General features: G+C 47.5%; 1 protein-coding gene across 5 annotated transcripts in view; it reads right to left on the bottom strand.

Annotated features, from left to right (window-relative positions):
* Tom1l2 (target of myb1 like 2 membrane trafficking protein) overlaps positions 1–22,626 on the bottom strand; it is a 122,169-nt gene that overhangs the window by 14,195 nt on the left and 85,348 nt on the right. For all 5 annotated transcript variants that reach the window (XM_034507378.2, XM_034507379.2, XM_034507380.2 and 2 more), the window contains 8 exons: positions 22,298–22,432; positions 20,741–20,899; positions 18,029–18,145; positions 8,419–8,552; positions 5,060–5,108; positions 4,480–4,603; positions 1,769–1,886; positions 850–925 (listed from right to left, as the gene is read on the bottom strand). In XM_034507378.2, coding sequence (XP_034363269.1) covers positions 850–925; positions 1,769–1,886; positions 4,480–4,603; positions 5,060–5,108; positions 8,419–8,552; positions 18,029–18,145; positions 20,741–20,899; positions 22,298–22,432 — 912 coding nt within the window. The remainder of the gene's footprint in view (positions 1–849; positions 926–1,768; positions 1,887–4,479; positions 4,604–5,059; positions 5,109–8,418; positions 8,553–18,028; positions 18,146–20,740; positions 20,900–22,297; positions 22,433–22,626) is intronic.

Genomic DNA, 22,626 nt, shown 5'->3' with positions numbered 1-22,626 from the left:
TCAATGCAGAGATAGTCTAAGTAATGGGAGAAAGAACAGAGACTACTGTATAAGATGGTCAATGTCACAGTAGGCCACCACTGTGCAATGTCAGGATGTTAAGATCAAGGCAGTGGGTGGGCTCTTCTGCACCTCCTGGCAGCCACTATACAGGTACATATGCCAGCTCAGAAAGGGAGTCCCCACCTGTCCCCCACCAGTCCCTTTACACAGAGACTACAGGAGGCTAAAATCTGGCTTTAGGAAGCAAAGGGCCCTTCCTTGTTCAGTGAACGGGTGGGCACAGTCCCCTTTCATTCCAGCCTAGGGGGTCCTGTGAGCCCTTTTCTTCCTTGCTAGGCAGACAGGCATGGATTCCCATACATTTCCTGGACAAACTCAAAAGAGAAGTATCTGCGAAAATGTACCAAGTACACACAAACTGCCTTCTCCCCTGGGAGCCTTCTCCCCTGGGATCTGACTATTCACAGGAACTGGCTGTGGTTTGGAGTTAATGTCATCCTTTATTTCAAAACCTTCTGACTCTTGGCTTGACTCTTTCCAGGCCCAGAGTATGACAGGACACTATCCAAGCCACCTCACAGACAGATTCTGATCCTCAACTGCCTTCCCTGGAATTGGTACTACTTTGACAGGCTAGTAGTGAGTGGCTTAGATCAACATCTACTTTCCTTGTGAGGATCAATATTTTATTAGTGCACTACCCACCACCCAGAGGTGCTCCATAATGTCTTCCCTAGGCTGTCTCTGCCATCTTCTGCTGAATTACCAGCCAACTTTCCCAAACTGCCTGTCTTTATCCCCTTATCTCCTGAAGACTGTGGGCAAAACACAGGCTTGAAGACCTACCATTTCTGAGCTCTGTTTCCGATTGTCTAGTGCAGAAGCGAGTCCTCCAACAGCCTGGGGATCCTCATAGGTGACCCTGAAGAAAAGCAGTGCAAATGAGCTCTCTCCCAGTGGGTGCAGAACTGTGCTGTGACCTGTAATCTTTTCCTATCTCATAGTGCTTGCCTCAAGTGTGATCTTGACCTGGGGCAGAGCTAAGGACTCTGGCTGTCTCCCTCCCAGCAGATGAGGTGTGGAGGTAAGTTTTGGCACCAGCTCACGCCTAGAGTCAGTCCTCTAAGACCTGGGATACCATACTTTTCAAACATCCCTGCCTTGAGTAACAATACTGAAGCTCAAGAGAAAGATGTCAAAAGTGTTCTGGAAGTCCTCAAAAGAAGAGGCTTCAGAAGGCAAGGTCATTATGTTACAAGTACCAGTCCTCACTGGGTTGAGTGGATGGTGTACTATTCCCAGATGCAGGGGCTGTCCACTTTAGAATCAGCACCCCCATTTGTGTATGGCTTGTCTTGCCCAAACTGCTTGGAGAAGCCTCTGCCCTGAAGTATTTTGTTTTTTCGTTTTTCCTTCAATAGGTTGTATGCTGAGAATAGGTCTGGTTGCCCACTTTGGGGGAGGGGCTGAATGAGGGAATTAGGGAAGTAGGATTTCTCCTCAGCCCCCGAGAGGGCTGTAGACAAGAGAAATCAATCTGTGAGGAACAGAACAGACAGTCCTGGGGCAGAGGAGAAGGGGAGATGGGGCTGGCACTCATTCAGTTTTAGGAGTTAACAAGTCCTCACGTTGATATTTTTAAGTTTCTAGGGGTCTTAGATCTGGTAAAGAAAGGGCTACTTCTCCTTTCAATGTGACCAGGCTAAGACAACATCCCCTCACCCACTAGTATCTGCAGAAAGCCACTTGAAAGAGCCCCACATACGTCTTTCGCTGTTCGGCCAAGGAGTTTCCTCTGGTCTGGGCAAACATGTCAAAACCATCTTGTGGCTTGCACTGCTGAAGTGAACTGAGGGTACCACTGACACTCTCTGTCCCCAAGTCTGTGACAACAAAACAAGAAGCAGATGACAACAAGTGTGGGTTGTATAAAAGCTGGTAAAATTGTTTATTATTGTATCATTATCATTGTCTGTCTGTCTGTCTGTCTCTGAGTATCTGTGTCTATATACATGCAACTCAGGTTGTGAGGCATGCATGCCAAGTATCTTTATCCACTAAGCCATCATCTTGTGGGCCCCCTAAATACGAGTTTTTGATGGAGTGCCCCCAAAAGTCAGGATGATAGTCCAATGGGTTACAACACTGTGGTGAGAAGGTGTCCTCAGCTCCCAGTGCAGTATACACAAGAACCAGGGCAAGCGAGGTCAAACAGGCTTTGCCCTGAATCTGAAACTGCTCAAGGAGGGAGAGGTATCCAGGACAGAGAAGAGACTGCTGGAGGTGAAAGGATGAGCAGGGTGAGCATGCCACAGCTTCCTCAGGGTGAGCAGGGTGAGCATGCCGCAGCTTCCTCAGGGTGAGCAGGGTGAGCATGCCGCAGCTTCCTCAGGGTGAGCAGGGTGAGCATGCCGCAGCTTCCTCAGGGTGAGCAGGGTGAGCATGCCTGCAGCTTCCTCAGCCCTGCCATAGCCACTCACACACAAATTTAACTTGGAAGCTACACCCTGGGCACTCAGAGCCAGAGCTCTAATACACCAGGTGAAATCAACATGGTCCTTGGCCTCAGGAGCTCATGCACCACTGAACAGTTAAGAGGACCAAACCCTGCAGTGTTTGGCTTTAGATGCCGGGAGAGGCTCAGGTGGGTCCTTCAAGATTCGGGGAGGAGTGCTGCAGAAGGGGAAGAAGATGGACAGACACTAGGGTTGGATAGCCAGGCATTGGAAGTGTTAGACCTTGAGAGGGACTCATGAAAGGCATCACTAAAGAGGGAGAAAAGAGCTGACCACTAAGGTAAAGCATCAAATGGAAAAGCAACAGACACACTTTGAATTTTAGCTATTAAATGTGGTGGCTTACACTTGAACTCCAGGCACTTGAGAGGCTGAGACAGGAGGCTTGCTATGAATTCAAGACCAGCCTAGGCTACATATTGAGTTCCAGCCAGGCCACTACACAGCCAGTGAGATGGCTCAGCAAATAAAGGGACTTGGCACCAAGGTGGTTGTTCTCCATTTAATCCTTAAAACCTACATGGTAGAAGGAAAGAACCAATTCCCACAAGCTGCTCTTTTATCTCCACATGTGCACATATACAAAGTCTCTCTCTCTCTCTCTCTCTCTCTCTCTCTCTCTCTCTCTCTCTCCCCCTCTATCTAGCTCTCTGACACACACTAAATAAATAAATCATAATAATTTAAATTTAAAGATATATATATATATATATATATATATATATATATATGATACATATATAAATATATGGCATCAGCTAGACAGATTAAGGGGACAGTCTACTCTACCTTAGATATATGGCTAAAAAAAAACTGAGACACCAGAATTGTAACAACTGACAGGCCACTGAATAAAAGTTTAATCCAACTGAAGTGAAATGAATATAGAAAAGAAAACATAAAATCAAAGTAGAGAAAAGAATTTTGAAGGCCATGGCTGTTAGTTTCACCAATATTAGAATTTCATTTTATATAACTTGGTATAAATGAAACATATAAAGTCATTCACACACTTTCACTGTGGAAAAATGAGGAGTCTCTCCTAAATTTCATACAATAGAACACTTTAGGTTAATGGTATAGTTTGAGGTAGGCAAATATATCATACCACCACTTTCTGTTTCCTAGCCCTGTGCAGACATTGCCAATTCATCCCAGATTTATTTTTTAGGGATTGATGTATAACAGTTAGCATTAATTGTCAACTTCATATAATCTAGAATCACCTAAGAAGAGAATCTCAATGAAGGACTCTAAATCAAGTTGGGATGTGGCCACATTTTTGGGGGGTTGTTTTGATGGCACTAATGGAAGTGGAAGGATCCATCCATTGTGAACAGCAAGATTCCCTGGGTTCGGGTTCTGGACTGTGAAATGTAGAGGTGGGGGCTGAGCACAAATAAGCATGCATGCATTCATTCTCTCTGCTCTTAGCTGTGGATGTGACTGGCTGCTTCAGGTTCCTGCCTTGACCTTCCTACAGTGGAGTGCACCTTGGAATTATAAACCAAATACATGCCCCATATGTTGCTTTTTTGTCAGGGTAATTATTACAATTACAGAAATGAAACTAGGACAATATGGCTGTAGCTGCCCTTCAAACCTATGTTCTGAGCAGCCAGCGAGATAAGACACTTGTCACCTTTAGCCTAGTTAAACGTGACAAACAAATCATTTCAAGCACAAAGAACACTCCAGATAAAACATGGCAGGTTACTTGTCTTTCGAAAAGGAAGTAATTTCTACATTGTCAGAACTTCCTCTACCTCTACTTTCCAACAAAGGCTTAAACTTCAAATCTCAGGAAGGAGGTTATAACATGAAGGCAGTGCAACTGGCTGGGACTCAGGAGCACACCTTCATGGGGATTGCTCCAAAGAGAAATGCAACCAAGAGAAAGACATCCAGGGAGGGAATGAGGGAAGAAGGAGGTCCTTTCCCCAACTTTTAAAACACTCACCCAAGCCTGCGAGTTGGGAGGAGAGAGAAGATGGGGGTGCGGTGCTCCCCACCATGGGGCTCACCACAGCAGGAGAGCCTGGGCCCAGGTCTATTAAGTTGTCTTCAGTAACTTCACTTAGTACCTGTCAGGATATGAGATTGACAGTGAGGTCAGCCCTTGGGTTACTCTCCAGCAACCCCATACAGATCTGCATACACTCACGAGAAACGGCATCAAAGCCATCCGGCCAATGGAGGATGGGTCTACTTACCTACCCGAAGGGTAACATGGTGGACTCAGGTTAGCAATGAGCCCCATGCACTGCCCTCTTCTTTTCCCTGCTCACAGAAGGTATACTGCGTCACTAGAATGCTGCCTCACTAATGACTGTGGACTGTCGTCCTTCTGCCTTTCCCATCAAGATGCCTGCTAGCTTCTCCAGCTTCCTTTCAAACAGAGCTTGCTCTGTGGTTACCCAAGTATTTGTATTTGGTCCCAGTTAGAAAACCAGAAGTGAAGGCCTGAGTAGGCCAAGCTCTAATGTGTGTATGAGTAGGTGCCCGTCTCAGAAGACAAGGGAGCTCCAAAGTACACTTACTCCATTGCTGGCATTCTGAACGGATCGGCCAGACCGGTACCTCTCGAACCTATTGGGAAAGAGAGCACACATAAGGAGGATGTGAGTGAGGCCCAAAGGGCTGTGCTCTTAGTCCTGAGAACACTGGGACCCAGCAGAGGCAGAAAAATGGCCAGTACTGTTAGTGAAGGGGACCTCACATGATCAATGTGCCATGCTCTCCTTGGCCTGGGACTCCTGTCTTACAGGGTTAGCTCCACCGTCTCTCCCATAAGCACCTTTAGCTGGCATCAGGAACAGGGTATTTATCAGTTGGCTCCAGGAGGAGGCCACCATCTCCTCACACATCTGGCCCCAATGCTCCTCCATTCTCTGAAGATGTGACTGGGTCACCAGGTCTCAACATGGTCATTTGAGAAGCCTGGCAGGTGAGTGCAGAGCTCCCTCTACTCCACAGAACTCTGCTTGGGGGTAATCAGCTTGTGGCTAAAAATATGCCCAGCCCAACCTCTGGAAGAGAAAGGGGTAACTGGAGAAAGGCCTTGCCAGAAACCATAAGATGTTCTGTACCACCTACCTAAGGGCTGCCAGAAAGACAAGATGGAGCGGGCCCTGCCAGGGACACTCCCCTTCACACCCAGGCAGCAGCTGGCTACAAAAGGAGCTTAGCTGAGAGCAACTGAAGAAAAGCACCCCCTCTGCCAGACGTCATGCTTATACCTGGCAGAAGCTGTCAAGTGTCCATAGAGGACAATAGAGCTTGTTCTGCATTCTATTTAAAAGCTCCAAATGACACAAGCAGAGGGGAAGCCAATCACCTCACCCCAGCCACAGAAGGAAACTAGAGACCATAGAGGCACTGCCCTATGCTGCCACCCCAGTAGGTGTGATCAGCATCTGGGACAAGGAACTAGAAGGAACAGTGTGACTAGGTGTGTGACTAGGTGTACACTGTGGGCTTGTTTGGTTTGAGTTTTAGAGGGTTTATTGTAGATGCACAGGTGGAACTCAAGAGAGCAAAGAGTTGTGTAGCAAAGAGGGGTGCTTTAGGTAAGAGTGGAAAACACCAGTGAGCCAGAGAGAGCATGCTTAGGCTATGGCCAGCATCTGAAAGAAAAAGACAGGGAAGAAGATAGGCTTGACTCAAAAAGGTGGGCAGACTTAAGTGAACCATGGCAGCTCAGAGACTGTGCCCTTATTTTTTTGTTTATTTATTTTTTTGTTTATTTATTTTTTTGTTTGTGTTTATAGGCCAGGCATGGTGGCACATGCCTTTAATCCTAGCACTTAGGAGGCACAGGCAGGGGATCTCTGTGAGTTCGAGGCCAGCCTGTTCTACACAGTTAGAGCCAGGACAGCCAGGGCTACATAGAGAGACCCTGTCTCAAAACAAACAAACAAACAAACAAAACTAAAACCAAACTGAACAACAACAACCAAAAAACCCATAAGATTTGTAGGAGCCAGAGGAGTCATGGACACCAGAACAAGTCCCACAGAATCAACCAGCTAAGACTCATAGGGCATAGAGAATGAAGTGGTAATCATGGAGCCTGCATAGGTCTGTGCTAGGTCCTCTGTGTGGGTCTGTACTAGGTTCTCTGTGTAGGTCTGTGCTAGGTCCTCTGTGTGGGTCTGTACTAGGTTCTCTGTGTAGGTCTGTGCTAGGTCCTCTGTGTGGGTTGTGCTAGGTCCTCTGTGTGGGTCTGTGCTTGGTCCTCTTGTGGGTCTGTGCTAGGTCCTCTGTACATGTTATGGTTGTTAACTTGGTGTTTTAACTGGACTCCTAACAGTAGGAATGGGGTGTCTCTGACTCTTTGGCCTGCTCTTGGGACACTTTTCCTCCTCCTCGCCTTGGTATGAGGGTTTGTGCCTAGTCTTACTGCACCTTGTTTTGTCGAACTCAGTAGATATCCCTGGGAGGCCTGCTCTTTTCTGAAGGGAAACAGAAGAGGAAGAAATGGAGCTGAGGGAGAGGGGGTGGGGACTGGGAGGAGTAAAAGGAGGGGGTGCATTAAAAACAAAAAAATAAAAACAACCAACTAGCACATAAACAAAAAATAAAGGAGAACTAGAGAGACCATATGGGCATGGTGGTGGGCACTGGGCTGCGAGAGCCTCCAAAGACATGCAAGCAGAGTCCGTCCTCTGTTCTTACTTATGTCAGATCACTGTCCTCTGACAATCTATAATCTGAGCATTTGGAGAAAGACTGGGGCAGGAAGGTTAAGAGTTCAAGGCTAGTCTTGAGATGTGTGTGTGTGTGTGTGTGTGTGTGTGTGTAGAGAGAGAGAGACAGACAGACAGACACACAGAGAGATATCCTGTTCTCTATACCCCCCCAAAACAAAAACAAAAATCTCATTAAAATGAATTAAACAACAACCAGAAAAACAGAAAGATGTGTGGTTTTTCTATGGCTGCCTCTGATGCTGTAGAGGTGCTTCTGTAAGTCTTTGTAACTGCAGACCTGTGAGCTTATGGGCAGCAGTCACACATTACTTCCTGCTATCCATCTCCTGTGAAGGGTTAAATGGACCCACTGGGCTGCGAGAGCCTCCAAAGACATGCAAGCAGAGTCCGTCCTCTGTTCTTACTTATGTCAGATCACTGTCCTCTGACAAACTTATACAGAAAGCTGCCTGTCAGCAGTGTGAGTGGCCACAAGCCTCCAAGGGGCTCACAGTGCTGTCAGGCTCTTTTAATGGAGAAGGCTGGCCTGGAGTCAAGGCAAGCCACAACCCTGGGTCAACTGCGAAGTACCCAAATCAGTACAGATGGGAGCTGTTCTCACCACTACCCACTTAAAGCTAGGTCCAGAAGAGACTTAAAAACAAACAAACAAACAAACAAACAAACACCCCTCTGTCCTGTGGGAGGCTTTGCAAAGAAAAAAAAGAGGGTCCAAGTTTGTCACTTTAAGTGGTTTGGCTGCAGGAAGAACTGAAGATAAGTGTATTTCCCCAGAGAAACAGTGCTCACACCCAGCCTACTTCACTCAATACCCCAGAAGTACTGACATTTACAAAGGGAATGATCTTTTTTCAAGACTAGAAATAGAGGAAATCCTGTTCTTTAGTTAAGGTTCCCCTCCCCCAGTCATTTTCAAATTCAAAGGATCATCAAAGCAGCAGGTGCAAAACCCCCGGCTGGCTCAGCCCTCCCTGGGACTCTCAGGGAGCAGAGGTGGATTCTGCAGTCAGCTGCCTGCTCTGTTCTCTGGAGAAGGAGAAGCACTTTTTCTGTCATCCAGGAGCAGATGAGCATCTCTGATGACTACTCCCCACCTCTGACACCTCCCAGGCTCTCTCAGCCTCCCTCTCCCTGCTTTGTTTATGAATGAAATTCCTCTGATGTACCAACCAAGGACTCTGGCCCACCTCTCATAGCGAAGGAAGACATTGTTGAGGTCATCGTTGACATGCAGCAGCTCCTCGGTGACCTCCTCATTAGACACTCGGGAGATGAGCTCCACGATGCGGTGCTGCATGGCTCGGCAGGTCCTGTTCAATTCCTAGGAAACATAGGCACTTCTAGCAGAGCCTGCTGGGCTTTTCTCACGTCCTACCGCCTTTGAAAGGATTTGTACTGTTTCTTGAAAGTCACGGAAGGAGTACATGCTTGTTCATAAAACCGGACGTGTGCAGACTGTGAAGTAACAGCTCCCTCCTGCCTCAGAGGAAGCAAGTACTTCTGTAGGCTTGTGAGCATGTGCAAACACACACACACACACAAAATGATGTGCACACACATGCACACACACATGCATGCAGAGATACCCAGACACACACAGAGATATGCACATACATGCACACACACACACACACACACACACATAAAGATACATAGACACAGAGATATACACTCATGAGCACAAGCACACACACACACACACACACACACGCATGTGCACGCGCGCACACACACACTGCTATGTGTACACAAGTATATGTTAGTACAACTCATTTTTAAAAAGAATATTTAATGCAAATAAATTTGAAAATCAATATGGGATACCTATAAAGATACAATTGAATAAAGTTATCTAAGCAGATATATTTGCATAATTCCACTAAAAACAAAACAAGTAATTAAACCATCACATACAGAAAAAAGCTTTGGTGCAGTTTTATGAGGAAGGACACTCCCTGGACCACATCTGGATGGCTGAAATAATATTGTAACTCCCATTTTGCTTTGTCTCTGTCAGTTAAGCTTTCACCTATGTTTGATTTTGGTTCTAAGTTAAAAACCATCACTCTCTAGTGTTAAGGCTGCATCACACACTATCCTGGCATCTCAAGTGTGCAGCCAGTCTTTGCTGCTTTGTGGGTTCTTTATCCCCCCAGTTTCACCCTCTATCACTACACAGGAAAGAAAGAAGGATAGAGGATAGAGAGAAGCAGGGAGAGAGAAAGGGATAGAGAGTTCTCCCTGAATCTAATTTCTTTCTTCTTGTTTTTTCTCGAGGACTATTAGTATGCCACAACCAACCCCCTGAACAACCACCAACCGACATCTCAGGGCCCTATGATTTATAGACCCTCTAAAAAGTTCCCAGAATTCCACACATTACAGTCATAGAAGCCATCTGCAGCTGGTAAAACCACGCCCCTGCTAGAGCACGGGGCAAATCACAGTCAGCTGCTTCGATCAGTTCAGAGCAGCCTCATATCCTACACCTGGGAGTAAAACAAAAATACTCTCTTAAAATATCTCTGTGTTTTTAAAGAAACCAAAATTCCAGAATTGACACTACACAGGTGTTCGATGACTTCAACAACTAACAACAAATCATTTTTAAGAGCTTTTGTTTTATGTGTGTGTGCCTGAGAGTGTTCTTGTGCACCACCTGACCGCAGGTGTTGGTGGAAGCTAGAAGACTGTCAGGTCCCTGGGAACTGGAGTCACAAGAAGCCGCACACGCTGCACAAGGTGGGTGCCGGCAATCAGACCTGAGTCCTCTGCAAGAGCAGTCAGTGCTCCTAACTGCTGAACTATCACTTAGGCCCACTACAAATTATTTTTAAGATAGAAAAGCATGATTCAATCATTGATCTGATCAAGGGTTCCCAAAGGAGAATTAGGAGACTGAAGGAGCTGAAAGGATTGGTGGCACCAAGAGGAGAGCAACAATACCAACCAACCAGAGCTCCCCAGGATCTAAACCACCAGCCTGGGAGCACATAGGGAGGGGCCCATGACTCCAGCTATATATGTAGGGGAGGATGGCCTGGTCGGGCATAGGTGGGAGAGGAGATCCTTGGTCCCATGAAGGCTGAACACCAATCGGGGAGAAATTCGAGGGTGGGGAGGTGGGAGTGGGGGGCAGGTGGGGGCACACCCTCATAGAAGCAGGAGGAGGGGGGATAGGATAAGGGGTTCCTGGATGGAGGGGGAAATGGGGTACGAGGATAAAATCTGAAATGTAAATATAATTTAAATAAAATAAAATTAAAAAAAAAAGAAATACCCCCCCCCAACAAAAAGCATGATTCTTTGTGCTTGCTTCTCGTCAACAAAATCTCTTAGGTTCCTCTGCCTACCACTTTCTACAACCTGCCTCACTTCTTGACATGAATGTCATACTGGACAGAGCTCGCTATCCTGCTTCTGCTGGGTACACAGCTTGTGGTGATCTTTCTTTTTGGCCAACCCAAACCATGTAGCAGTTAACACTCATGCCAGTTCTTACATACTTGGGCAAGCTCTTGCACAGCATGAGTTCCTCAGAAATAGAATCTCTTTAGTGAACATATTACATTTAGAACACAGATTGGTGGTCAGAGTAAAAGGCCCTCTACGAATGAGGCCGGTCTGCTTGCATTGCCAGCAATGGCATGACTGGACTGTATCTTATGACAGCATCGTGTAATTTACAGTGGCATGTCTGTCAAGTTGCTGGGATCTCAGAAGCACCACAGTTCTCACAGAGTTCTCTGTTGGCCAAAGACGCACCTGCCACCCTCAGCCACCACAGGAGCTCTCTCAACCCTTCAGTGCAGCATCCCCTTAAGACAGACCCTGTACCTCACGGGCTGGTTTATAGGAGCCCCCTTGCCCCAGAGCAAGCTCCTAGCTAGGCTCTTGTTTGTAGAGCCTTAAGCACCTGCTAGGGCCGTGCCCTCTTGTATGTCAAACTGAGGATGCTACGGAGAAAACATGGCAGGCTGGGCAGGCTGGCCCCTCAACCTTCCTGTGGGCCATCAGGGTCAAGGCAGAAGTGAAATACTGTTCCTGGACACTGGGGGGAGCTAATAATCCAGTTAGATGTGGGAATAGGCACCAAAGCTGGCCAACCTTCTCATAGCTCCACCTCAGAACTTCAGTCTGAAGCTGGGTCTTATAGACTACCAGATCAAGTCACAGCAAGCACAGGCAATCTTTGCCTCTTTTTGTCTCATCATCCCACTGTCTTGGTTAGGAGACCTCTCTTCCCACTTCCCTACCACCAAGGGCGACACGTAGCAGCATTTTCCAATGTTCCTGAGAGAATGAACAGACAAGGCAGGTGGCCCTCTACCCACTCAGTGCTTCAGCTTTCAATGCTATGAAACTTGTGTGTCCTAGGCCTGACTGTGCTCTCTCTTCCCATAGTGCTCAGCCTCAGGGATCAAGACCTGGCCTAAGTAGATTATTGTGGATGCACTCAAATATAGGCCAGAACAGACCGCACCTAGAGTAGGTAAGAGTCAGGTGTTTACCTGAACAAAAAGACTCTTTGAGACTCCCTCCACCCTGGATCTGACCACTGTGCAGAGAGAAAGAGAGACAGAGAGAGAGAGAGAGAGAGAGAGAGAGAGAGAGAGAATATCTCAAAAAATAAACAAACAAACCAACCAGCCAGCCAACCATGCAGGTGCTGGAGAGGTGAATCAGCAGTTAAAAGCACTTGCTGTTCTTGTAGAGGACAAGTTTAGTTCTCAAGGTCCTTAGTCATTCATATGGTATACATAAATACATACAGACAAAACACTAAACCTAAAATAAAACAGATATATTTTAAAAATACATATATACATATGTGCGGATGCAGATAATAAAAGTACAACCATTTCAATTTTACAGTGTCAGCTTTGCCATGTAACTCCCACACAGTTACCTCCCTGCCCATTCAGAATATTTTCTACAGATTCTGGCAGATCTTCCCTTAGCAGGGCTCACACAGCATTCTAGATCTGGACTGCGACTGCCGCCCCACACTGTCAGTACAGCTCTTATGGTAGAGCCTCCAAGTAATGACTAGCTTGCTCCGCTCCAAAAAGTGGAAGCTCGATTCAGATCTCAGATTCCCAGGGGAGTCATGCAGTACACTGCTGAGTGTCTTAGACACTGCAGTTAGGCATGGTGGTACATGCTTATGATCTCAGGAGGCTGAGGCAGGTGGGTTACAAGTGAGACAAGACAACATAATGCAATGCTGTCTCTCAGTAAAACCAAAACAAGCAACTAACCAAAACTCATGGCTGCAGCTCTCAAAGTATCAGGGTCCCACCTACAAAGGAAGAGAGCAAGGTTATCATTGCCTCTACCACGCAGCACCACCCAGAATGGACGCTGAGCGCTAAGCAGCAGCAGCAGCAGCAGCAGCAGCAAGCAAGCAAGCAGGTATGGCTAGACATATTCTCCACACCCACAGCTTTGATCCCAGACCTCTACAGAGTTCCTCGGAGGCATCTCAGTGACATCTAAGGACCTGCTACATTGCCAGACTCTACAGAATTCAGTCTGGAGGAAGGCTTCCATTACTTTCAAAGCCCATTAGGAAAGTGCTAGAGGCATTCTGACCAAAAGACACAGACAAGTGAGCTCAGACACTAACACCAGAAACACCTACTCTGACTTTGCATTTGCTGCACCTCTCTCCACTCCTCCTGCCAGGGTGATAAGAATCTCACAGAGTCTCACAGGCCACATTGTAGAAGATGTTTGAGGGCTGTCACAAGGACTCTGGCCAGAGACAGGCTCACACAACACAGACTTCTGACTCTGCACATCTCCTGACTTCAACTTTCAAACCAGTGTCTCAAAAAAGGGTGAAAAGAGAGATGAAATCTCATATATGTAAAATGAAGTCATTACAAAAGCTACATTAGCAATCTAAAATCCATGTGTCATGAATCAGTGGTGCACCTTCCTAATTCTAAAGTACAACACACATTTACTTATGGCTCCAATTCCAGGGGACATGACACCCTCTCCTGACCTCTGCTGGCACCAGGTACACACATGAGACACAAACAGACACGCAGGCAAAACATCTATATGCATAATGTAAAATAATACATCTTTAGAGATGGGAGGACTAGAAAGATGGCTCAGTGGTTAAAATGTGCACTGCTATTGCAGGGGACCTGAGTTCAGTTCCTAGCACACAAAGGATGGCTCACAACCACATAAATCCCAACCCCAGGAGATATGGCGTTCTCTCCTGGTCTTCGTGGGTCCCTGTATTCACATGCACATACCCTCACACAGGCACATAATTAAAAGTTTTTTTTTTTTTAATCGTGTTTAAAAAGAAAAAAAAAAGAGATGGAGCAGAGCCTTAGGATTTGTGCCACCCTGTGCCAGCCATCCATCCCTGTGGCCTCCCTGGTGTCATCTACAGCCATCACAGCAGGCTGTTGGAGATACCTCCGTCCCCCTCTATTCCTAACCATGAGGAGCAGTGACTGATTCTCTTCTGGGCCAGAGGCCAGCAGCTTGTGCAGGTCTCCCTTTCCACCATGCAGACTCTGGGCCAGGAATTCCTTCAGTGCCAAGGACTTCTGAGTTGGCATCCTCCTATCTCTGATTCTCAGCAGCCAGTCACTTCTGCAAATGCCTGCCGTCAGTCAGAACACTGGATCAAATACCCTCTTTGCTGCCTCGTTAACCCTGATGCTGTTATCTTCCCTTCAAGAGACAGTTTCATCCCTACCTCACAAAATAATCTTTTTATCCTCTAAACCCCTTTCAAGGCAAAGGAATGGAGAATTCAGTCCTGAAGACTCATCCTGTTGCAGCAGCAAAGGGGACGGAGAGGAGGGAAGGTCCACTGACGGGAAGGGAGAGCACAAGGCGTGGGATACGCTAGACTTTTCCTGAGAAGAATATCTTGGCCACTCTTTTTGTTGAAATGACATGCACAAAGCGAACAGGGACAGCCACAAGCTACTTAAAACACTGCACAGAGAAGGGCTTCCCCCCAACCCCTGATAGAGACCTATACAATATCCATCACTGCACAGAGAAGGGCTTCCCCTTCCCATAGAGACCTATACAATATCCATCACTGCATAGGTTATTATTAATTGAGAACAGCTTCAGAGGCTCAGTTAGATCCCAATAAAACACAGTCAGTTTCAGCCAAGGGCATGTACTTTAGGAAGGAAAATGACAGCTTTGCATTTCAGGGCTCAACCATATGTATATATATGTGGGATGAAGGTGGCACAACATACCAGGTGTGGCACCCACCTTAATACTAAGACTCGGGAGGCAGAGTCATGCATGTCTCTGAATTTGAGGTCAGCCTACTCTAGAGAGTTCTAGGGCAGCTATGGTTGTATGGTAATACTGTCTCAAAACAAAACAAAACAAAACAAAACAAAAGGTGCAGAATGACAGAGGGTTTGATAACACCTGCCTCCTGTGGTAGGCTGCCTGTTCCTGTACAAGGAATGTCAGCAGCATGGACACTGGCCAGTAGGTAGGCTTTATAGCAGTCCTTGAATACCCAAGGCTCTATCCACGTGGGTAAGGGATTTTTGTGCTTTTGTCTAGAACAGATCACATTAAAGCTGCAGGGAACAGACTTGAGTTCAGTGTGCAGAAGGGCTTTTCAACAATGGTTAAGAAGCTATGATTCACAGAGGACATGCCTTGTGACAGCCACGTTCACAGTGAAAGCAATCACTCCAGGCACCAAGGAAGAAGATACAGGCACAGGAAGGACCGTGCCTTACCCAGAGTGTTCCAGGTGTACATCCAGCCATTTGTAAGCTGTCTGCCCTGCTGTGCTCAGAGGCTAACCTAGATGCCTGCTGGAAACAAATAGTGCTTTTATGACAGCCAGAACAGCCTGTCACTGGGATGTGAAGAAAAACTGATCCAAGACTCTGGAGAGGAAATCTGGGCACAGGTGTTGAGTTGGAATAGCTGTCTGGAAGATATTGCTCAGCTCAGAAAGTTGAGGATCTGACACCCACCCTGGGAGGTGCTGAGAGTCCCCTCCCAGAATCTTACCTCCTTGGGGCCTGAAGCAAAGCTGACAGCACTAGGTGTTACTGGTCTTGGCCTTTCCTTAAAGACAAGTCACTTTTCCAGGAATCCCTAGACAAGTAGTTCACACGTTTCCCTGCTGCTCCCATGGGCTGTCGGAGGACACCCCTGGAAGAGCTTTGCCATAAGCAGGAAGCAACTGGGATACAAACTGCCCCTGAGTACAACCAGCCACAGGCACATCCTGACCGGAACCTCCGATCACCTCTTCTCTGACTCCCTGCACCTTCTAGTCATCAACTTACACTGTGTCAGGAGCAGCTTGTGTCTGCTGGTGGGAACATTTGGGCTGGTGACAAATATGCTTATTTCCAGGGCCCTGGCCAGCATTCTGAGCTCTGGTCTACTTCTGCCCTGAGTAGTCTGGCTGTCTTCCATATTGCCCAAGGAATGTTAGGGGTAGATTTTGACCCCACCTCATTCCAAGAAGACAGTGGCATGTTCCCATATGGAAGGCTCACTATTCTGTGAGAGCCACTGCCTGCTGGTTGCTGACTGCTGGGGCAGAAGAAGGGCGACATAAGGCAGTGGCCTCCAGCCAGGAAAAGTGAGTCTGTTCACACAGCTACCCGTTTCTGCCTCTTCTACACTGACATGACAGCCTCCCGCAGGCTCCCAGACATGGTCTTTTTCTGTTTGATTTCTATGACAGTGGTGGGGGCCAGTAGGCTCTGAATTGGAACAAAACAGAGTGAGGGAAAATGTCGTTGGAAGCAACCTATTTTTGAAAACTGAGCTGATGCCAGGAGACTAGATTCTGTTATTCTTGGCTGATGAGCTTGTTAAACAAACAAACAAAATACCCTACAACCACATGCATGCATTACACGTACATGCACTCTATGCACACATGTAAGTATGCACACGCACACACACAGTAAGTGCGCGCGCGTGCGCGCGCACACACACACACACACACACACACACACACACACACACACACAGACCATCTCTGCCATCTGTTCTGGCTGTCTGGGACCATTTTGCTGTTGTTCAACACACCTTCCACTGTCAGCTCAGTTCTGCCCAGAGCAACAGCCTCCACCCCATAAAAGGAATTCCAACACTGATACAATATAGCATCACCATATCATACTGAACTGGCCTCAGATTCTTGCACACCATGGGATGCCTAGACAAGCCCTCCTGCAGGCTAGGTTAGCGGCCAGTGATGGTGTATTAGAGGTAAGTAGGTCCACAGAGTATAACACACAGTCACCACTTGAGGAACCAGGGTCCTGGTTTGCTGCAGGTGTCAGGAGTGAAGTCCTGGAACCAAAGAGGGGATGCTCAGGCTCCCACTGACATAAGTCAAGGGTACTCATCTCAGTTTCAAGAACAGCCTGATGCCTGGGTTCCCTGCAGGTCAGAAGGTTCTTGTCTGTCTCCTGTACTTAGCTGGAAGCTCCTTAAGAGCAGGAGCCGTATCTTCTATTTGTCTATGACCCTTAGACTATACTCAGTGCTGGACCAGAAGGTGGCTCTACCAAGCCTTGCCACATAGGAACTAAGGGCTTGGAGTGGGGAGTGGGAACTCCAAGTAGCAGAACTACTGGGCATGCACGTTACCAAAGCACAGGACCATCAGAGCCAAGTTTCCCGGTGACCAGTGTGTGTATACAGCAAAGTGGGAGACGCAGTATTCAGGTGCACATGAGTGCCAGACAGAAATAGCAACAACAGTAGCAGGGGTATCATGAGGCACTCATGCCAGGTCATCAAGCCAGCATGATTCCTGATCTGTGCACTCATATACCCTACCTCTTGGAGGAGGGATCTGGTACTTGCAGTTCATAGCATCCTCTCTCTGCCCTTCCAGAAGATCACTGTCCTGAAGGGCAGTGCCACTACCACTTTCTGTACAGGAGTCACTGCAGGCTAATGGGACAGAGCCCTGCCTCTGCCTCTGCCTCTGGGCCTCACAGCTCTCAACTAACTGAGGTTGAGACTGCAGCCTGGCTTCCTCCTTTCTCCATTTCTTGCCATGTTCAAGATAGGTAGGGCGGGCTCAGGTATGGTTCAGTTGTGGAATAACTTGCCTAGTGTGCAGGGCCCTAGGTCCCAGGTCCAGCATCACCATCTATAGTGTTCAGAGGCAAAGAGGCTGGGAGAGAGACAGCAGCCTCTCAGGAACCAGTGTTCATCCCAAGCCTGAGTGGTCCCAGCAGTGAGGCAGAGAACAGAGGCTTTGAATTTACCTCAGAATCTCCTACCTTAGGATGAGAGACTAGCACAGCTTCTCCATGTCATCAAGGCCCAAGAACTCTTATTCCAGTATGTTTATGATACAGTTATAAGGGAGCAAAGCCACACACAAGACTGTACACAACAGCATAATTTCAACTCAATGTAAAACGCATGAACATGACAAAGAGTCTAACTGAAAATACATCAAAACATAAACTCCACTTATTGCAGATGATAAAAACTAAGGAAAAATATTTTTTGTTTTGATAGCCATATATTCTACAACTGGTACTTTAGAGTCAGGAAAAAGTTATTAAATAAAACATTTAAAGCACAGAGAGTGATAATGGCCTCTGCCCAACTCCAAGAAGTAAGGCTGAATATAAACCAACATGGACTCGGACCCTCTCCACCATGGTGCCACCAGACTCGTCAACATGTTTGTGTGCCCAAGTAGGGTCCTACCACAGTGTGCAGCACTGTCTAAGGGCCAGCCAGGCACTCAGCCCACACTTCCTAAGTTAAGGTTATCCTCACCTGTAGTAGTTCCAGATCAGAAGAATCCTCCTGCCCAGGGACCATTTCTGTTAACATCTCAGACATGACTTTTGTGTTTCCCCGAACAATGTCCAGCTCACTGCGCAGCCTAGCAATCTGTAGGCCAAGGAGAAGGTAGGAAGAAGGTCAGTGAGCCACAGGATCAGAACCAGCCAGCCCACGGCCTGAGACAATCCTGCCACTGTGAGATCACCTAGAAAAATCTGAATCACAGGTGTAGCCTCTTCCCCGCCTTGCTCTGCCTACCAAGGACTGGAGTATGGTGAGAACTATGTGACAGAGGTGGGGAGCCCTGGTCACTGTTTGCACCTCGCTGTCCATAACAGCACGTGACAAACAACGTGCAGTAAGTAACACAGGGCAGGAGGGAGCTGAGCACTCGCCACTGTCCTCCCACAGGACCCCGCAGAGGCCTTTAACTGATTAGGCTTCTCTTTCTTCTCTCTACAATCAGTGCATGGTAGTGCAGACGCTCCAAGATCCTTTTAGGGCGAAGTCCCCTTTCTACGCGACCCTCATGCACACAGACTCTGTCCCTTCCAGGGTCACACCCTAACAGAGGCTGGCCAGTGCGCCTAGGGTTCTTCTAATAAGAAAAGAACAGGTGAGGAGTGAGCAGACCTTTGAGAGCAGCCCACCCAGCCCAGCATGAGCACCCTCAAACCCGAGCCTTCTCTCCTGCAATGGCACACTGAGCATTGTCTCCCTTTGTCTTCCAGTCCAGAGCTATGGGTTACCTCCTGGTGTCTCTCATCCTTTCAAGACACCAGTGGAAGCCACAGGGGCCTTCCTTGTCCACAGTGAGACTCATACCCTCACCTATGGGAAGGAAGCAATAACCCCACACCTCACAGGCTGCTGTGGGGCCTGCCTTGTGCATGGTATACCTGGTATGATGCATACTGCCAACCATAGGCACGCCTGTTTCTATAGTATCCCAGAGCTGAATGGGGTGGGTACTTTTCCTGCAAGAGACATATTCCAGATCCATACCTGTCTGTCCTAGCAAGGTCTTTCTATTTTCCCTGGCTTGCCTGAGTACAAACATCTTCTACCAGCCTCACTCAGCCTCTTCCTCCTATGCTGCAAGGGTCTCAGCAAACTCTAACTCTTCAGGGAATAGACAGGAAAGAGACCCACCTCAACAATCACCTAGGAGATGGATTAGGCTCCAAAAGGCCACCCTCTGCCTTACTTCAGGGGTGGCCCCAGAGCCTCCTTAACACCTTGGTTAAGAAGATTCTATCACTGATGAGTTCTGATGAAGCCCAGGCCAGACCATGGCCAACATGCTTCAGTTTCCATTTTCCACCTGGGGTGGGAGCCACAGTTCTTGGGTTCCTACACTTACCACTCAGGGCCTCCACTCTTAGCACCCGCTACACTGCAGTGAGCCAATGCAAGGGCTCTATTGCCACCCGGCTTAAAGTACTTTCTGATTCTTCTTAGAGAAAACCTAGAGCTCTCCCCAAGGAAGCAGAGCCCAGAGCTACGACCTATGTCCACATCTCCCCTTTACAGAGGCTCTGGCTATGGGGAGGAGCAGCAGTCAGTGACCAGGCCCAACTGAGAACATTAACTCCATATGCCGGCAGTGGGATTAGACTCCAAGGTAGACTCCAAGCAACAGTATTTGGTAGTGACATGAGAACATCTTTCTTCTGTGGGCCAGGGTCAGGGCCTGGCTACCTGCTCAGACTAAAGTTCGCTATTCTACTGAAGCCCTGCATGGAGCAGCAGACTATGGCTCCCCAGGCCTGTGTGCCTCCTTGCTTGCATCCTTCTTTCCCCACATGCCCTCCCTTAGCATTGGCAGGACAAAACTCTAGCACAACAGCACTTCTACCTATAAACAACTGCCTGAGCCTGTTTTAACAAGGTTCCATAGTAACGGCACTGTAACAAATAGGAACTACAAACATCAAGTAAATTTTTTCCAAGTCTCACCCATTCTAAAATCTCAACTAATAGAAATTCCATAGATTCAACTAAAAATAGTCTCCATAAATTCTCTAAAAATACAATTTAGTAAAATTAACAGTAACTTATCAGGAAGTAACCCTCAGACAGAGGAGAAGAGGTTTCTTGAAGGCTTCACTGATCTAGCTGTTGCTTCCAGGGTACCTCATTGATTAAATATGAACTGTGATGGCTGGCACAGCCATGTTCTCCCCAGGGGTAAATGCCTACTCACAGCTCAGCTATGTTCCTTTGCTCTGGAGCTTGCTTCCTGTCACTTATCCTCCCATTCAGCCTATATGTTAACCCGCTCTGCAGACGGACCACTGGGGTTCCCTGGTATGCTTCTATTCTGTGCTATGTATGTTCATGATACTACCTGCATAGGCCTCAGGTGACAAAACCCCAGGCCCACCCCAGAGCCATTGCCATAGCTCTCAGCTGCCTACTATGCCCAGCAGGTAGCCAGGCCCTGACCCTGGTCCTCAGAAGGAAGATGTTCTCATGTCTCTACCAAGTCTAGCCCCCTAACATTCTATGAGCCCTGGCTCACAGCAAGACCACATACTACTGCAATGATCTCCAATCTTTCCACTTCAGAGACCAGGCCTTTCTATCTTTGTGTCTCTACACTCAGCACAGTACCTGGAAGTCCAGGAGGACTTCTGTTGCCTGGAAAGGTACATGAGGGCGGTTAGCTGCTTTGCTTATGGATTAGAAGCACATGAATACCTGTTCTGAATTGGCTGTGATGGGGCCCGTCACACTCAGAGCCGGGGCCTGTAGAGTAGAGTAGGAAGCTGGAGGAGGTGAGGAATAGGTGCCGGCAGTTGTCCTGGGCTGTGACTGGGACCTGGGAATGGTGGCAGCTGGATCCATTTCTGGAACACTCTGGCATGACAACAACAGTGTTTTTTGATTCACTTGGGTGCCTACGTGCCTTAGCGTGGCACTCCCCCTAACACAGGTGGTACTTTCAGTTAGACTCCACAGAGCCCGAGAGAGTCTCTTCATCAGGGCAACAGAGCCACCATTGTCTCTCACTTGCCTCCCCCTCCCTCCTCCCTCTAAACAATGTGCTGCAGACAAGCAACACAACCCAAAAGGCATTTACTAATCAGGAATCCTTACTTGGTGCCACAAGACTACATTTGGCCTTTACAAGAAGACTAATATAAATAGCAATCATGTAATTTACTGATTGTTCTTTGTAATTATTAGAACAACAACATTGTTTCTTCTAGAATAAAATGGGTTATGTTTATACAACAAAGCATAGGTAACTGGTTTAGAGGGATCATAACAAGAACAATGCTTTGGAAAATGTGATTCTTTATGCCCTCTGCCCACTTAAGTATCTCAGATATATTCACCAACATTAGTACATGTGTTCACACAAATATATAAGGCATACTGCCATCCTTGAGGTCCCCATGTGAGAGAAGGCAGACAGAGATCAGTAAGGCCATAGGAATCCCTGGTACCTCTTCAGACTGGGCTATCCTGGCTCTGCCCCCTGGACTGGGAGCTGCTTCATTGCCAGTACAGAAACTAACTACCCAGAGGAACCATGATTGCTGCTACCAGTATCCATTTACTTCTGAAACACAGGGCCACTCTGGTCACTGTCAGCACTGAAAGAGGTTCTTCAGGATGCTTTAAAACAGGCCTTTTCTGGGTTCCAAGTCCCAAAGCTGACAGAATTCAAGAATGCCTGGACTGATGCTGAATGCCCATACTCATAATACATGTTAGATGCACTGATTGGGCTGGAATGTGGCTTAGTAACAGAATGTGATCTTAGCATGCACGAGGTCCTGGGTTTTATCTCCAGCACCATATTAAAAGTAAAGAGATTATCCACTTGATTTACACACTGTACCATATGCTAAGAGCTGCTCCTTGCCTCTGATGAGCAAACATTACCCCATGGTACCACAAGAAATAAGGACAGATTCGTTCACACCATTTATAGTCTTCTGTAACGCAGGTGCTAATGACCCTCACAGGAAGGCTCAGCCAGAGCAGCCATTTCCACGAAAACTGCGGAACAGAACCCTCTCCATATTCCTCCACTGTCAGTGTGAAACTGGGAGAGACACTGCTGCCACTTAATCACCAGTCACCCAGCTGTCTCCCTCTGCATCCCCCTTGTTATTAAAAAGAAATGCCCTGGAGCTTTAAGAACACATGACAGGCTGAATAATGCAAAGGCATCAGCAAAAGGCTGGTATAACACTTGGCTGTTCCACAGGCAATCTTTCTAGAAAACACTAGCTGGAAGCTTACCCGCTGGGGTGTGTGGATAGGAGACAGAGCATCCAAGTCTGCCATGGGGAACTCAACTCCCTTCCTCTTCAGTTCTTCATAAATGTGTACAACACCCGTGAGGTCAGGACTGCTCCTAAAGGCGTCTGCCCATGCCTGGGAGGAGAGAGGAAGGCCTGTCAGGAGGTACAAGTGGTCCTTCCACACAGTGGCAAGGGGCTGGAAAGTTAGCCCGACCCTCTCTGTGGCTGGTGCTGCCAGACATGCCCACACAAGGCACACTACACTGGCAAATCCTATTCTGCTCCTGTCCTGCAGTCAGTGCAAGGCACAGCTGCTGAAGCCCTGGA

This window comes from Arvicanthis niloticus, chromosome 6 (assembly GCF_011762505.2).
Source record: "Arvicanthis niloticus isolate mArvNil1 chromosome 6, mArvNil1.pat.X, whole genome shotgun sequence".
In the NCBI taxonomy this organism is placed as follows: domain Eukaryota; kingdom Metazoa; phylum Chordata; class Mammalia; order Rodentia; family Muridae; genus Arvicanthis; species Arvicanthis niloticus.
Note: the sequence above shows the minus strand (reverse complement) of the source record. Positions and strands in the feature narration are given on the sequence as shown.